The sequence below is a fragment of the Hipposideros armiger genome, unplaced genomic scaffold (genome assembly GCF_001890085.2).
Source record: "Hipposideros armiger isolate ML-2016 unplaced genomic scaffold, ASM189008v1 scaffold_13, whole genome shotgun sequence".
Taxonomy (NCBI): domain Eukaryota; kingdom Metazoa; phylum Chordata; class Mammalia; order Chiroptera; family Hipposideridae; genus Hipposideros; species Hipposideros armiger.
Window position 1 is genome coordinate 6,537,513 of NW_017731363.1, and position 18,580 is coordinate 6,556,092.

The 18,580-nt window shown below is 39.6% G+C and overlaps 2 protein-coding genes across 2 annotated transcripts in view; both read left to right on the forward strand.

The window, feature by feature from the left end:
• Positions 1-465: 465 nt before the first annotated feature.
• Positions 466-18,580, forward strand: part of MBTPS2 (membrane bound transcription factor peptidase, site 2) — a 42,217-nt gene continuing 24,102 nt past the window's right edge. The window contains exons 1-5 of the mRNA XM_019667113.1: positions 466-816; positions 3,687-3,835; positions 5,903-6,131; positions 11,859-11,962; positions 13,884-14,011. Coding sequence (XP_019522658.1) covers positions 742-816; positions 3,687-3,835; positions 5,903-6,131; positions 11,859-11,962; positions 13,884-14,011 — 685 coding nt within the window. The 5' untranslated portion in view covers positions 466-741. The remainder of the gene's footprint in view (positions 817-3,686; positions 3,836-5,902; positions 6,132-11,858; positions 11,963-13,883; positions 14,012-18,580) is intronic.
• YY2 (YY2 transcription factor) overlaps positions 17,852-18,580 on the forward strand; it is a 2,595-nt gene continuing 1,866 nt past the window's right edge. The window contains exon 1 of the mRNA XM_019667126.1: positions 17,852-18,256. Coding sequence (XP_019522671.1) covers positions 18,191-18,256 — 66 coding nt within the window. The 5' untranslated portion in view covers positions 17,852-18,190. The remainder of the gene's footprint in view (positions 18,257-18,580) is intronic.

Sequence of the window (18,580 nt, forward strand, 5' to 3'; positions counted from 1 at the left end):
GTGGCAAATATTTTGGGGTAGCAAATCCTGCTCCCCTACACAGCTCTAAAATACTATGTTGAGCAAAATATGCCAGACAAAAAACAGTACTTACTGTACGACTCTACTTACATAAAGTTTAAATAAATTAAAAGGGGAGGGGGATTTACTGGGAAATTCCTGAGATGAAAATGTTCTTTCTTTTGATTAGGGTACACAGATATATGGTTATTAAGATTCATCAAAATGGACAGTTGAGATCTGTATTACGATTTCGCTGTATGTAAATTAACTTAAATGAAAAGAATGTAACTAACTTAAATCTAGATAACTATGACAAGGTGTGGGAGGCGGAGACAATTATTACTTCAGATGACCTCAAACCCTCACTAAATTAAAAGGAACAGCGAACACCACGCCAGAGCTGGAGAGAACGGCGAGCTAACAGCAGGGAGGGCCAAAGCCTAAGAAATCGCTAGAGGGCTAGCAGCCGCAGCGAAGCTGATGCCGGGATCACGGCGCCCGAGTGCCCCACAAAAATAAGCCCCCGCGCCCTTTTCCGGTGCGCACACGTCTGTCCGTCCGTGTGACCCCACCGGAAGGGTCCGGGGGAAAAGCAGTGCCATCGCGAGAAGTGAGCCGGTAACAGGTTGGTTCCTGCGCGGATGCTGTGGCTGTAAGAGCCGCGTGGTCGGCTGGTTGCGGTTCGCAGGGAGGAGGACGCCGGGGGCTCGCCTTCCCTCCGCCGCCTCTGCCACTGCCATGATTCCGGTGTCGCTGGTGGTGGTAGTGGTGGGTGGCTGGACTGCCGTCTACCTGACCGACTTGGTGCTGAAGGTGAGAGCTTCGGGCTGATGGCTCAAGCCCACGCGCGGTACCCAGGGCGGGGTGCAGGGCCCGAAGCCTTTCCTGCTCCCCTACCTCGCGCCTCCCGGGCTGGCAGCCGCGCGGCCGTTGCCCACGTTTGGTCTTAAAGCGCGGCGGGCCGCGCGGGAGGGGTGTGGCGGCCTGCCCAGCAGCCGCAGTCTCGTTGCCGGGCGGTGCAGGCCCCGCAGCCTTGGCGTCCTGCTGAGGAAGCTCCGGTAATAGTCTCACGAGGACCGGGGTCCTGCCATACCTCACGGCAGTGCCCCAGGGAGGAAACGAAATTTTCCGCCTAGGAAAGGCATTGTTTCCCCTCATTGTCTTGAACTCCACGACTCTGTAGAGACTGCTGGCACTGGAATGAATCTAAATTAAGTTGTGATTTAGATCAGTTGTCTCAAACTTTAAAAGTGCATACGGTCATGGGAGTTCCGGTTAAAATGCACATTCTGATTCAGCAGGTCTGCGGCAGGGCCTGAGATGGTGCGTTTGTAACCAGTTCCCAATTGCTACCAATGCTGTTTGCTAATCTACAGACCATTCTTCAAAGTAGCATCCTCAGAAGCAGGGATTTAGATAACTAGCCTCTGATTATTCGAATGTTAATTTGCACCCGGCTCCCCCTTCTTTACATTAACTCCCCTCCCACCCACACTCTGGGTGCACGGTCCATTCTCCAGTTATTTGGGAAGGGTAGCAAAAATTACCAACATTTGTCTGACTGCATGGTTCAAGCAACCTTTTGGAATTGAATATTGGGGGTGTGGGGCTTAACTATGTGTGGAATAAAATCATATAAATTCTCAAATGTTTAATAAAAATTCCAGTTATGAATAGTAAAACCATGTTATGAATACCGTTCTAAATAGAATGCTATAGTTTAGTATTGTGTGCTTTAGATTTCACAGTAAAATGAAATGATACTTGTGCTTCTTAGTTGCAGTTAAACTTGCAAAGTGAGGCGGTTATACAGTGGCGTCCTTAGAGCAAGAGCTGGGATCTGCCACTTCTAGCCCTTGTGACCTTGGACAAAATATTATCTTGTGCCTCGGTTTCTTCCTCTTTAAAATAGGGGTAATAATTGGTAAGGATTTCCTGATATTGTAGAGAGCATTACATTAGTTCATACACATAAAGCCTTGCTACTCAACCTGAGGTTCAAAGACCAGCACCACTTGCATCATCTGGGAGCTTGTCAGAACTGCAGAATTCGAATCTCAGTCCTCAACCCTGATCTACAGAATCAGACTCTGCTGCTTCTTGGCATAGTGCTTAGCATGGCATAAGCAGCACAGGCCACTGCTTTAAAACAGATTCTGTTTAGAAGCAAAGGCACACGATTTCTTCGTGTTGCATCTCCCTGGGGATTGGCGACACTTCAGAGCTTTCGAAGCCTGCACCTTCAGTTTGTTTCCAACATGGTCTGCTCTTCCACTATTGGTTCTTCTAGGATTTCCTTAGTAGACATCTGCTGAAAGGGTGCGTCACTCTCATTTTCCAAGTCCTGGAAAATAAGCAGGTTTAAAACACTTCACCTAAAGATTGAGAGCAGAGAACATTACGTATCCGAAGGCAAACGGATACCTGTGTTCAGACTCAGGTCATTTTTGATGACTGGGCTGAAATATCCTTCTAGGAACAGATAAGTTTCTCAAATGGATGGACAATGATATGACAAAATACTTACTGTACTTACAGTAACTGAGGTAATAGGTGTTCAGTGTATATAAAACAGCCTTACATTATCTAAAATCCTTACTCAAGGACTTCAAACTTCTCTAAAGATAAAACTCTTGTTAGGCTGTGTATAAACAGTTATCTCTCCAACCATGAAGAATGTAAGAGAAGTTCCTGAGACCAAGATGGCTTTAGATAAATTTTGTACTTTTACATGATCCAAGTCAGCCTAATTTCTTAGGGTTGTTGCTCAGAAAAGGACAGAAAGCATTGATTCCAAGTAACCTGTACCCTCTGCTGGATTATTTGGGAGTCTCTTCAAATTATATCACAAGCACACTTGCTATGGTAACAAGGCTTCTATTGGGTTGTCGGAAAAGTCATGACGCATTTTTGCAATGAAAAACAAAAAATACTTCATGACTTTGCTGACAACCCAGTAGACCTGCACTGCCCAGTGCGGTAGCCGTTGAGCTACACATGGCTGTTGAGCATTTGAAATGGGGCGAGTCCGAATTGAGATGTACTGTAAGTGGCAAGTTGACACCGGATTTGGAAGACTTAGTGCACAAATGAATGAATAGAATTGTAAATTATTTCAGTGATATTTTATATTGATTTCATGTTAAAATGATAATATCTTGGATATTTTGAGTTAATATATGTAAATTAATTTCTTTCCGTTTACTTTTTAAAATTTGGCTACTAGAAATGTTAACATTATGTATGTGACTGGCATTTGTGGCTCACGTTATATTTCCATTGGGCAACAGTGCTCTAAAGCAGAGGGCAGCAAACTCTGTAAAGGGTCAGACAATATTTTACGTTTTGTGGCCCACACAGTCTGTGTCACATATTCTTATTTTTGTTGTCTTTTTACAATCCCTTAAAAATGTAGAAACCATCCTTAGCTCATAGACATTACAAAAACAGGTTGCAGGCTGGATTTGGCCCATCGGCCATAGCATACTGGGCCCTAATCTCAGCAGACCAGCTAGTCTGAGACTTTTACTTTGATATCCTGAAGAATAAACATAAAGCTTCAAAATTGTAAGCATTTGGGCAGTCAGCATCTTGCTCTCCTGTAGAAAATACTTTTGATTTTCTTAAACATTATAAATTGTTCTTCAAAATTGAGTGATGTGGAACTTTTCTTTCTCTCTTAGTCATCTGTATATTTTAAGCATTCTTATGAAGACTGGCTGGAAAACAACGGATTAAGCATCTCCCCTTTTCACATAAGATGGCAAACTGCTGTTTTCAATCGTGCCTTTTACAGTTGGGGACGGCGGAAAGCGAGGCTGCTTTACCAGTGGTATGCTTCATTTTCTCTTTACGGTTTAAATTAGTCATTGTGATCATGAGAAATGCTTGTTAAATTAGCTGTTTCCATCAATTACCAATCTACTGAGTTTTAAAATGTTGGCAGTATAAAAACTTTATGGTTTTATATAAACTTATGGGATTGCCTCATTGTGCTTTCTCATACGTTAAAAATCCCAAGTTCTAAATCTTGACCTGGGTGGTGGATACATGGGTGCACATATGTAAAAATTCAGTGAGCTGTACACTTCAGACTTGTACACTTCACTGTGTACCTTATACACTAACAGAAAAGCAAAAAACACATGGGGCATTTTCCATCAGGAAAATAATCCGGGAGAATTCTCTTCCCCATCATCACACATAGAAATGAGGGTCCTAGAAGCCATAGACACCCCAGAGTCTGCAGGCTTTCCCCTGTATTTCTTTTGTGATACTCTTCCAGGGGAAGGCTATTTAAAATATTTAACAACCAATAAGCCATATGCACAACCGAAGTGGGAAACTGGCCAACCAGATTGCAGCATCAGGGTCCTGGAGCCCCCTTACCATCCCAGGCATCACCCTTTAGTTTAAAACATAAAAAGAAATCAAAAGCTTATGGCGTTTATGGTAAGGGGGTTTACGATGATCTCTGGGACACCCTAGAGACTGACAAATCAGTTGAGAGAAATTCTAGTATGGCAGTAGGGGGCCTTTGTCTAAATTCCTTTGTGTTAAAAATTGAGCTCCAGGGCCGGCCGAGTGGCGCGATGGTTAAGAACTCGCTTGGGATGCCAGAGGGCCCCGGTTCGGATCCCACATATGAGGGCCAGTGACACTGCCCTCCACAGCTAAGATGCTGAACAACAGCTCAACCTGGAGCTGGGTTGCCATGAGTCGCCGGCGACGGCGTGGGCTGCAGTCCCTGTGGCAGTGGATTGCCATGGGCTACCGTGTGTGTCCAGCAGCCAGCGTGAGCGGCCAGCAGCCGCAGTGAGCGGCCGTCCAGAGGCCGGCGACTGATCTGCCTCGCCAGAGAAGAGCGCAATGATGGTGCCAACTTGGGCCAGTGAAGCAACGTCCTCCACAACTAGACTGAAGAACAAAACAACAGCAACTTGTCTGTTCCCCTTTCCCCAATTCCCCAGCACTGTTCCCATCCCCCCAATTTCCCAATAAAAATCTTTAAAAAAAAAAAAAAAAAAAAAAAAAATTGAGCTCCAAATGGAGTAGACCTAAATGAAAATACTCAGATCATCAAAATGCAGAAAATGCAACAGCAAATCAAAGCAAACAAGAGGAAGTAGGAAATACTAAAGAGCAGAAATCAGTGAAGTAGAAAGTATACAGTACAGCAAATCAGCAAAGCCAAAAGTTGGTTCTTTGAAAAGATTAATAAAATGTATAAACCTGTACCATGACTGATTAAGAAAAGAGAGCCCATAAGTAACTAAAAAGCAGAATTGAAAATTGGAACATTAATATAGATTCTATAAACATTAAAAAAATGAAATTATTATAAACAATTCTGTGCCTATAAATTTGACAATATAGATGAACAAGTTCCTTGAAAAACACAACTTATCAAAATGTATTAGATTATCCCAACTATAGAAGGGTAACTGCTAATTACAAAAACAGTAAAAGAAAGAAACTCATTAAATGTTACCATGTTAGTATTTAAGCTCATCACAAAATACAGCTAACATAAGATACAAATAATAGAACTGGTAGAGGAAAAAGAATGGATATCTGTAATGTCAAAAGAATTTTAATAACAGAACAAGATCAAAACATTGCTATGTAAATGAGCAAAAGACATGCAAGGAAACAAACTTTATTGGGAAGAATATTCAGCCTCTTAAATTATGAGAGAACTGTAAGTTATTAGAACTGTTTAAAGAGACAAGTGCCTGTGCTTCAGTCACAGATCTGAAGTTCAGTAGGAAAAAGAGACAGAGGTATGGGACTTTTTAGACATTTATTTTGAAGCTATGAAATGTGGCTGGTCGATGAATCTTTTTAGTCCCTCAATTGTGAGGACTTGTACATTTATGCAATTTTTTCCTCTTAACAGGTTCAATTTTGGAATGGTGTTTGGCGTAATTGCCATGTTTAGCTCTTTTTTTCTACTGGGGAAAACACTGATGCAGACTTTAGCACAAATGATGGCAGACTCTTCTGCATCTTATTCTTCCTCCTCTTCTTCCTCTTCTTCCTCTTCCTCTTCTTCCTCTTCCTCTTCTTCCTCCTCCTCCTCCTCCTCCTCCTCCTCACTTCACAACGAACAGGTGCTACAAGTTGTGGTAAGTGCCTTCTTTTCACTTTACCTAAGTTTGTTGAAACATAGATACAAGATATTTCTTCTGGATAGCATAACTCCTATCCATAACATAAATATGAAAATAAATGAAAAGTCTCACGATTTCTCAAATTATCTGCTTAAATAAAAATATTAGTAAGACTACAGCAAGGAATTCTTGCAATATGTAATAGTAATAATAGTAGTAGAACAAATAGATTGTCATCAAGACTGTTACCAATACACGGGTATTTCATTTAATACATGTTGTCTTGAGATGTTAAATGATTGTTACTATCAAAGAATAAGTATGTTGATTTAGGATCTCTGTAATGTATAAATAAATTGCATTTTTATCCTATGCAAAGTGTTCCCTTTCCTCTTCGTGGCTTTCATACTTAAACCAATAATATCCTTTTAATTAAAAGTATAAGACCTTTTTGAATGGTCACTGATTTTTTTGATGTGAAGAATAATGTGCTGAGTTGTACTCCTTTGACTGTGAGCTATTTAGAATAATTCTGTCTTTAAAGCACATGTATAGACCTTTACCTTATCAGTTCATGTCTCCGGAGTTTGGAAGGGTGCTTTACCATTGGCTTTTATTTCAAAATTGTTACATGTATAGATTCCATTTCTAGGGGTCATGGATGTTATGGTTTTAATCATATTCTTATTAATGGAATAGACTATTTATGAGTTAGTGACAGTTTGTTGTTGTTGTTTTAAAGATTTTATTGGGGAATTTTGGAAGGAGAACAGTGTTGGGGAATTGGGGAAGGGGAACAGCCAAGTTGTTGTCCTTCAATCTTAATTGTGGAGGGTGCAGTTAGCTCAGCTCCAAGTCCAGTCGCCGTCTGGCTGCCCGTTGGCAGCTCGCAGCCACTCAGCTCAAGGTGCCATGTTCAATCTTAGTTGCAGGGGGGCACAGCCCACCATCCCATGTGGGAGTCGAACCCGCAACCTTGTTGTTAACAGCATGCGCTTTCATCAGCTGAGCCATCCTGCCACCTGTTGGCAGCTCAGTGGCAGCTCAGCTCGGGCGCAGCATCACTGGCCCATGTGGGAATCAAACCGGCGACCCTGTTGCTCAGAGCTCGTGCTCTTAACCAACTGAGCCACTCGGCCGGCCCTGTTCTTCTTCTTTCTTTTTTTTTTTTTTAACTCAGCACTTTGTGGCTTTTTATTAGGCTGGGTAACTATGGGAAGATTTAGAAGTCATTTGTAGAGAATGATACAGACTGTCTCCTATGGTAATAGGTCTTTCTTAGAGGTTAAAAGGATTCTCCAGGTGAGGCCTCAGGAGATGATTTATCACTTTAACAAACGTTAACTGACTGTATTCTGCCTATCGGCCATGTGCTGTTGAGTCCTGCTTATATGGGGAACAAAATCCAATCCTAGCAGTCGTGGAGCTTTTAGTCTAGAGGGAGAGCTGCTATGATTGTGCCACAGTTGGATAAAGTGTAAGTTGCTGTCGGGATAGAGAGTAGGCGTTCTGAGACATGCCTGGCACTGGGGAGAGGGTCAAGGAGAGCTTCAGGGGAAGGGTGAGGAGAGTCTACATGGGAAAGGAAGGTGGCAGTTGAGCATCCTAGTAACAGAAGGAACCATATAATATGGAAAGGTGGAGGGAATAATAACAGTAATAATAAAGTCTAGTTAGTATGCAGTGCTTCCCATGTGAGATTTTGGGGCCCGTTTTATTTTATTCTTGCAATAACCTGGAGGTAAGATTCACAGAGGAGAAAGTCAAGGCACAGAGATGTTAAGTCACTTGCCTGTGGTCACAGCTAGTAAATGGTAGATCCATCCCTCATCCACCACTGACCTCAGAGCCATTATGTTCTACTCCCTTAAGAGAGACCAATCATTTTTCAAGGGACTATAAAGTAACTTTGACCTGTGTCTAGGTGGTATATGGTGCAGGAGATAAGACAGGAGATACATGTAGAGTTTGGGTGATGAAGGGCCATTCTAATAAGTTCCGATTTTCACTGTAGATAACAGGTCTGTGAAAGTGAACCAAAGTCGGGTTCCACCGAAGATGTGGAGACCATTTAAGAGGGCAGTTGGAATAATTCACATTAGAAGTGATAAAGACTTAAACTAAATCAGTGGTAAGAAGAATGAAGGGGGTAGATTCAAGGGGTCTTTTGGAATAGAATTCTCAGGCCTTGGCGACTAATTGAACGTAAGGCTGGAGGGAGAAGGAAGAGTTTAGGATAATTCTTGGGATACATAATTGGTTATTGTTTGCCACGAAGGAGGCTAGTCGAGAAAGAAGCATGCTTGGAGGAAATATGATCATTGTCCTGTCTGCCTGATAGGATTAGATTGGCAAGATGTTCAGAGAAGAAATTATTTCTTCTTTTTGCTTCTCAGTTTATTCATAGAGCTCACAAAAATATTGACTCTGTTAGGAGAGTCATGCTTTGGAATCATTAAGAAGTCAGCCTTCCTCTTAGTCCACTGTGCATATTTATATATACGTGTAAGAACATTACATCTCCCGACATGAGCTCTTGTGCCTTAGAGAACATACTTTCTGTTTACTCTGTAATTCCCTACAGCCTCGTCCAGTATTAATTCCCAAAAACCTGGCACTCTGTGTTGCTGAGAGATCAGTATTCTGGTACATCTAATACCCTGTGTGATCATGGCCTAGACAGACGGGATTTTGTGTACTGTTGCCAGCAAAGAAGACCTACCTTCTGTTGGTATAGTTACATGCTCAAATCCTTCCCTTATCTCATTATTACATCCATTAAATAATAGAGACAACCAATGTCCTATTGGATCAAGCGTACTGATTTCTTTGACATAAAGGTAAAGTAACCAGGATACTTTGTGATTTAGAGGGGATGTACGAGTATGAGAATTAAGGTTAAGGACATACATTTAGAGAGAGGTCAGAGAAAAGGAAACTAGTGATCTGAACAGAAAGACACCTGACAACATGGGAATGGAGCAGGTATGTGCAAGAAACATTGATGTTCCTGAAAAGAATTGCTTAGTAGGGTCTGGATTAAGAGAGTTTTATATAATGAGCATCATAAAAAATGTCCCAAATATAGAGGGGAAAAAAAGGTATTCATCAAGCTCTTTTTCCTAACACTATTTGTTATTATGAAGAATTGGAAACAACCACAATATGTAACTGAGAAATGGTTAAATATTGGAATTGTCACTCAATGAAATATTGTATATACATTAAAAGTGATGATTATGAAAACTAGGGAAAGGACACTTGGAATTATTTAATGAATTTAGAAAGCAATCCAAGCAGCATGGTTTGTATCTCCTCTTCAGTTACTAAAGGAGGCTTAAAAGTGAAATTTTCCTGTTGTGCACAAAAATTCCAATTGAATTAAAATTAAAACATGAAATCATAAAACACCGTGAAAGAAAAAAACAGGTTCCTTTTTATATGAACACAGAATGAGGAAGACATAAGCATAAAATTAATAGCAGAGGGCCGGACACGTGGCTCAGTTGGTTAAGAGTTGGCTTAGAGTGTGGGCTCTGAGCATTGGGGCCACCGGTTCGATTTCCACATGGGCCAGTGACGCTACACCCGAGCTGAGCTGCCAACAGGTGGCAGGATGGCTCAGCTGGTGTAACAACAGGATTGCCTGTTCGATGGTGGGCTATGCCCACCTGCAACTAAGACTGAACTCGGCACCTTGAGCTGAGCTGCCACTTGGATGGCTCAGTGGATTGGGCGTGCACTGTTAACAATAAGGCTGCTGGGTTCGACTCCTGCGTGGAATGGTGGCTATGCCCATCCACAACTAAGATTGAACTTGGCACCTTGTGTTGAGCTGCCGCCCAGATGGCTCAGTGGATAGAGCGTTAGTTCTTAACAACAAGGCTGCCGGGTTCGACTCCCTCATGGGACGGTGGCTACACCCACCCGCAGCTACGATTGAACACAGCACCTTGAGCTTAGAGGCCACGAGCTGCTGACGGGAAGCCAGATGGCGACTGGCGCCCTCCACAGCGAAGATTGAAGAGCAACAACTTGACCGGTCCCCCTCCCCCAATTCCCCAATAAAATCTTAAAACAAACAAACAAACAAAAAAAACTAATGGCAGAAACTATGAATATGGAAGGGTCTGCTTTTAGAGAGCAGTTTGATATATATCAAAGTCCTTTAAATTTTGTGTAATAATGGCATTTGTTACCCTCGCTGTGAGGCATAATAGTAAACATTGGGCACAGATTATCTCGTGTAACCCTCAAAATTACCCTTTTATGTAAATGTGGTTATTTCCATTTTAATGATGAGGAAATTGAAGTGTTAGAATAATCCAAACTTCCTAGTTTAGGGAGGGAGCCAGAGCATCAAACCCAATGAGACTTCTCTGGAGCCTGACTCAACTATGATTGTCTAGGAATTTGTCTCCCCAAAATATTTGGGCATATGTGTCCAAATATGTTTAATTCCCCCAATGTATTTGGGTACATGTTTCCAAATATGTTTATTATAGTATTTATAAGAGCAGAAACTTTGAAAACAACTAAATGCCCAATAGTCTATTCCATAGAATACAATGCAGCTATTAAAAATCATGTTGAACCAGAAAATACTCATGGAAAAATGTTTGTGATACTATTGAGATTTCAAAACCATATTTATAATAAAAGTGTAATTTTAAAAGTGTACATGAAAAGACTAGAAGGACATGCATTACAACATTGAGAATGGTTTTTTGTTTTGTGCTTTGGGAGGATTTTTTTTTTCTTTGAGTTTTCAGGTTTTTCTGCTTTAAACATATTTTATAGTTAAATTAATAAAAGGAAAAAGGAATTTCCTCCAGAGGGATGCCGTTAGGGTCCCAACTCCTGGACTGTGAAAAATAAATGCTCAGTATGTAAAGAGTATTAATGATGCCTGGTGTGCCCCACTTAACCTAATTTATAGAATGTCTCCTTAATGGATGACATAATTTGGGAGCAATTATTTATCTTAACGAGCAGATTCTTGGGTATCTAAAAAAAAATTTAACCATGCAGCACTTACAACAGCAAACTTCCCTTGTGAACGCAGTGATATATATACATGCACGACATCTTAGGAGCATGTGATTGCAAGACAGCTCCTGATCCTTCATAGGTCCTTAACATGTCTGTATGTTCCAAATGCCTTACTTTCTGCATTAAATTTTGATGGAATCAAAGAAATAGAGGGTATGGTATTCACACACCAACAAGGTGCTTTATTACACTATCTTTAATTATCAACTCTCATATAACTTGAGAATACTAAACTGAAATTCATTGATGGGAGGTGGGAATATCCTGTATTACTCAAATAAGTACTTGGCACCTTGGAATAACAATACAGAGGAAGGGCTAGGAATTGTGATGGGAATTGTAATCAGGCTTCCAGCCCTTGAGACTGGATCAGCTGCTTATTCCTCAGTAAATGCCATTCCCTGGCATTTTGCCAGGCTCCCTATTTCTTTCCCATGGTGCAGATCAGGAAGCTAAAATTTCAACTTTTTAACCTGGTGTTTCTTGTTCTTTTTAGATTTGTGTGCTTAGTTAAAAAACTGCCTAGTTCGAAAAACTGGCTAGTATCTTTACAATGAAGAAGTGAACCACTGATACTCATATTACTTTTAGTTTATAGAACTTTCGAGTTGGAAGTTTAAGCTTTAATATAGAGTGAACATTGTCTCTCTTGGTGCCCAAGTGTGTATTTATCATTGTGTCTACGAACAGGTTCCTGGTATAAATTTACCTGTCAACCAACTGACTTATTTCTTCGCTGCAGTCCTCATTAGTGGTGTTGTACATGAAATTGGACATGGGATAGCAGCTATTAGGTAATGATATTTACCTCTTTCTTTGTACTACATGCAAAGAAGCTTTTCATTTACGAGGGTTTATCACTAAAATCTGCTACATTTGCTCTTTTTTCTTTGGCTATTACCCAGTGTATACCCATCATTATCATTTTGAGGTACCTTCTCTTTTGCAGAGATTTATATATTGATGAATATGCTCAATTAACCATGTATATATCTGCAATATGGGTCTTTCTATCCTTTGCCAGCATGGTTATATATCCTCATGGTACTTCAAGATTTTCATCCAGTCCTGAAACCTACCTAATTGTTTCTATTCATCATTGGGTCAGAATGATAACCTCTGCACTCACAGCCCACGCACTTGCCTTCTTAGTACTTTCTTTGGCTTATCAGCTGAAATACTTTCCTGCTTCTACTCATGGCCTCTGCTAGCTAGAACAAAATATCCAAAAGCTCTGGGTTTGTTAACAAATATCATAGCCTATCTAGACACCCAAGTGAAAGATAAGGGAGGATGAGACCTGGAAGGAACTTCAAGTATCATGCCCTCTTTTTGTGACTACCCAAATGTATCATTATAATTATACCTGAGCATTTTAAAGACTACCAAATTTATAAAATCATGGTGGGGACAGGGGAAGTCACACTCCTCTTCACTCCCACTGATAATTATTGTCATAAGGAACACATATACTGATGGGGATGTGTTTTATCCTTTGGGTGTGTGGACCAGATAAAAGGTTTTAGATGAGAAATTTTTATCACTTATTACTTTCCAGTTGCTTATGAATAAGAGAGTATTGAGTGGTAATAAACCCTCATTTTGACAGAGCATATACAGTTACACAGGCGTGCCATATAGTGGTTTAAATGGGTGGCTACTTTTTTTTTAATCTGTTTCACCTTTATTTCCACGTTTTTAGCATTGGAGCCTTTAGGGTTTTACATAGAAAAGTACCGTTATCAGCAGTTTAATAATTCACAGTATGTGAAATAATGCAGGTAATTTTTTTATAAAATCCCAACTGCCAAGAAGAAGGTGAATTTTAGTCATTTTTCTGTATTTAGTACTAAGTAACTGCACAGTATATTTAGGTGATGCTTTTTTTAGAGTAGCTGTGTGGTCTTATGAGGCTATTAAATGTAATACCATTTTTAGAGAATGACTTGACAAAAAAAAGTCCTCCTAAGGACAGTCTGAGTATTATGCATTTAAAAATGTACTTTAACATTAATTCAATAGGAGTACACTTAGATAAACCTCCACCTTCATTTATAATAACTAAGACACATATAAATATTTAGATAATTTATTTGAATTATATTTCCTACTGTGTCCTTCTCTGAAAATAATTCAGAGTAAACCATAAAAATATTTTTCATTTAGTTTCTCACTAAAATACTGGGGGTGCCAAAAAATGTATACACATGACTTGTATTCATCTTTTGTTATTGGTATATATTATTACAATTTTAATAGTTTTTTCCTTTCTTAAAATGTGTATACATTTTTTTGGCACCCTCTGTATTAACCATTTCTTTATGTATGTGACTAATTTCAAGTTATTTGCTCAGCGTATTGGTTTCTGAAAATTTTGAAAAAGTCTATTTCAAAATGCCGTGTTCTACAAAATGTAATTTCACAGTCCACCAAATCTATACACTATTGTAAAACTATGATATATATTGGGTTGTCGGGAAAGTCATGACGCATTTTTGCAACGAAAAACAAAAAATATGTCATGAGTTTTCCGACAACCCTATATATATATGATATGATATCATATATGTAGGTATAACTTTTTGACTATCCAGAGAGACTTGTTTTTTTAAACAAAAATTTGAAGTACAGTAGGACATTTTAAGATTATATACATTATTAATTTGACGAATGAAATACTAGTAGTAAATTCCTTTTTCTTATGTGATTTCTTAGGGAACAAGTTCGATTTAATGGCTTTGGGATTTTTCTCTTCATTATTTATCCTGGAGCATTTGTTGATCTGTTCACCACTCATTTGCAACTTATATCGCCAGTCCAGCAACTAAGGATATTTTGTGCAGGTAACAGACTTAAATTTCTTTATTCATCTATGTGTTGTTAGTGGTTTTATAGAAAGTACTCACATAACAAATGAAAACACCTCTTTTGATTAATAAATTCTGTTTATAAGACTCTCAGTCAAAAGAAGTAGAGCAAAATAATTTACGTTTCCATTTTCTTCATTAAAAATAATTAAAACCAACATAAGTTATTTTAAGAAGATTGAAAGTAAAAGGAGCAGAATATACCATGCAAATGTGAACAGAAATATGACTAAAGCATTACATGAGACATAGGGGGCCACTTAATAATCATATGGAATATAATCCACAATGAAAATATAATCGTTGTGAATCTTACTGTATTAGGTAACAAACCATCAAAACAAAAATGGAAAAAGCCCAAGGAAAACAACAGATGTAATAAAGAAGACTCATATCTTTTAACACCTGGCACATAGGTATTGAAAAAGTCAATCATCGAAGCTCTTAGGTACAATTCAATAAATATGTTAAACTCTATACCACAATTTCTTTTCAAATATCCATGAAACATAAAAATTGTCCAATTTCATTCAAAACCATAATTGCAGTATATTTAAAAATGATGATGAAATGTGTAGTTTTTCTAAAAGGAAAATACACTGCCTTAGGCAGTTATGAAATAAGAAATGAAAGTAAATCAGTTAAGCATTCAACTGAAGAAGTGAGGAAAACAACTGTAAAATAATTAGGAAATTATGTAATTAGTAAGGATATAGGCAGACAATAATAAATTAGAAAAAAGAAACGGAACTATTAAATCCAAGAGTTAGTTCTTTGAAGAAAAAGAATGGAAGAAAGCTTCTATAGACAGAATTAGCAGTCAGAGTGGGGAATGACAACTGATACAGACAAAAGTAAAACAATTACAAAAGTGTTCTTTGTTCATCTCTGCAAAATTTTCAAAAACCTGGATGATTATTTAAAACAGTGTAAATAAACCCCAGAGGATATAGAAAAAAAATCTATGCAATGGTCTAGTTACAATCGGAGAAATTAAGAAAGTTGAAGACTACCCTGACCCCGAATAGCCACAGCAATCTTGAGAAAGAAGAACAAAGCTGGAGGTATCATGCTACCTGATATCAAACTATACTACAAGGCCACAGTAATCAAAATAGCATGATCTTGGCATAAAAACAGACACATAGATCAATGGAACAGAATAGAAAGCCCAGAAATAAATGCATGCCTATATGGTCAATCTATGACAAAGGAAGCAAGAATATACAATGGCATAAAGACAGTATATTCAATAAATGATGCTGGGAAATGGGACAGATACATGCAAAAAAAATGAAAGTGGACCACCTTATTACATATAAAAGACTAAAGTCAGAATGGATTAAAGACTTAAATGTAAGACCTGAAACCATAAAACTCCTAGAAGAAAACATAGTCAACTCTGAGACATTATCCTTAGTAATAATTTTACTGATACTTCTCCATCGACAAGGGAAACAAAAGAAAAAATAAACAAATGGGACTACATCAAACTAAAAAGTTTTTGCACAGTAAAGGAAGCCATCAACAAAATGAAAAGACAGCCTACTGAATGGGAGAAGATACTCTCCAATGATACGTCTGATAAGGGGTTAATATCCAAAATCTATAAAAAAACCCCAAAAAACCAAAAACTCGTACAGCTCAGTACCAAAAAAAACAATCAAATAAAAAAATGGGCACAGGGCCTGAATAGATCTTTTTCCAAAGAGGATATATAGATGGCCAATAGACATGAAAAAAAAATGCTCAAAGTAACTAATCAGAGAAATACAAATTAGAACCACAATGAAATATCACCTCACACCTGTCAGAATGGCCATCATCAATACATCAACAAACAACAAGTGTTGGTGAAGATGTAGAGAAAAGGGAACCCTTGTGCTTTGTTGGTGGGATTGTAAATTGGTACAGTCACTATGGAAAACTGGAGGTTCCTCAAAAAATTAAAAATATAGCTACCTTATGACCCAGCAGTTCCACTCCTGGGTATTTATCTGAAGAAATCCAAAACAATTTGAAAAGATTCATTTTTTTGGCACTCCCGGAATATATAATGGAATATTACTCAACCATAAAAAAGAATGAAATCGTACCATTTGCAACAACATGGATGAACTTAGAGGGTATTATGCTAGGTGAAATCAAGTCACACTGAGAAAAGACATACCATATGATCTCGCTTATTTGTGAAATTTAAAGAACAAAATAAAACAAATAGACTCATAGATACGGAGAACAAACTGATGGTTACTAGATGGGAGGGGGTTGGGGGACTGGGTGAAAAAGGTGAAGGGATTAAAAAGTACAAATTGGTAGTTCCAAAAGTCTTGGGATTGTAAAATACAGTATGGGGAATATAGTCAATAATATTTTTTTTGTAAGCATAGTCAATAATATTGTAAAAACTATGTATAGTGTCAGATGGGTACTAGACTTATTGGGGAATCATTCATAAATTATATAAATATCTAACCACTATGCTATATACCTGAAACTAATATATTGGGTTGTCAGAAAAGCCATGATGCATTTTTGCAACAAAAAACATAGAAAAAATACATCATGGGCTGGCCAAGTGGCACATAGGTTAAGAGTTGGCTTGGGACACCAGCTCTGAGCAGCAGGGCCCCGGTTCGGATCTCACATGAGGGCCAGTGACGCTGCACCCTCTACAGCTAAGATGGTGAACAACAGCTCAACCTGGAGCTGGGCTGCCATGAGTCGCTGGCGACGGCGTACGCTGCAGTGGGCTGCCATGAACTATGGTGAGTGGCTGGCAGCCGCTGTGAGCGGCCGTCCAATGGCTGGCAAGCAACTGCCTCACCCAAGAAGAATGCAATGATCACAATACCAACATGGGCCAGTGAAGCAACGTCCTCCACAACTACACTGAAGAACAAAAGGACAGCAACTTGTCTTCCCCTTCCCCAATTCCCCAGCACTGTTCCCATCCCCCAATTCCCCAATAAAATCTTCAAAAAGGAAAAAAAATACATCACGACTTTTCCGACAACCCAATAATATCGACTATCAACTATACTTTTAAAAAAAGTCACAAGGATGTATATAGTATAGCATAGGAAATGTAGGCAATAATATTCTAATAATTATGTACAGTGTCAGATGGGGTTATCTGGGGTTATTTGGGTTATCACTTTGTGAGTTATATAAATGTCTAATCACTATGTTGTTCTGTACACCTAAAACATATTTTAAAAAGCCCCTAAAAGTTTCATAGGTGGAATTCTTTTAAATCTTGAAGGAAAAGATTTTTCTTTTAAATTCCAATTTAGTATAAATTTTCCAGATCACATAGAGAAGGAAACTAAGATTTTTTTAAAAGTCTTTATAGCAGATACATCTTTGAAAGCACCAAAAAAACTCTATAGACACATGGTGTATCTAAAAGAAAGGATAGTTCAACATTCGAAAATCTATTGAATGTGGTAAACATTATTAACCATTGGGGGTGGTGGGAATCCTCATCTCAGCAGATACTGAAACAGGTATTTAACAAAATTCAACATCCATTAACGGCGAAAAACCAAAAATCCTTAGTAAAAGTAGAAATAGCTGGATACTTCCTAATAACACTTAGAAGCATTCCTATTAAACGACAAGACAAGCAATCCCACTATCAACTATCACTGATACTATTAAATATTTGGTCTGTAAATGCGGTACAATTAAATAAGGGGGGGAAACCAAAAATATTAGAAAGGAGGCCTTTTTTTTCAGCTACTGTTATACACCTGGGAGTAACAATAAAATCAACGGAAACGAAATGTTGGAAAATACAGTAAAAAGCCTGGTTACCGAATTAATTTTCAAAAAGCAACATCTTGCCAGGCAAGTGGAGCAAGAGATGAGGGCTAGCGCATGCGTGAGTGCGCGGGGATGAACGGGCCCGCGCGCGCTGTGTTACTGGCAAGCGCACGCGCATGGTGCCCCGAGACGCAGAAGCCCAGAAGCGCATGCGCCAGGCATGCCCAGGATCCACCGCGGCTTATCTATCTCTCGATCGTCGATCGTGTGCGCGCTCTTTTCTGGAGCTCGTGCTATCCTCACGAACTCGAGCTTTGCTGCCTCAGACTTTCTTTTCTGGGAGTTTTCAGTTACCCAGTAGCCAAAGCCTCTTCAGTTCTCTGAGCCATGGCCTCAAACGACGCTGTCTACATCACCACAGAAAATTCGGAGATTACTTCAGAGACTGTGCAGGTGCACCCTGCAGAGGCCGTCCCGGTGGACACTGTCCCTGTGGACCTTCCGGAGGCCATCCCTGTGGAGATCCTCCCTGTGGAGATCGATCCTGTGGACCTTGCGGAGGCCTTCCCTGTGGAGATCCTCCCTGTGGAGATCATCCCTGTGGAGATTGTGGACCAGGCAGAGGCCATCCCTGCGGAGATTGACCCTGTGGACCTGGCGGAGGCCGTCCCTGCAGAGATCGACCCTGTGGACCTGGCGGAGGCCGTCCCTGTGGAGCTCGACCCTGTGGACCTGGCGGAGGCCGTCCCTGTGGAGCTCGACCCTGTGGACCTGGCG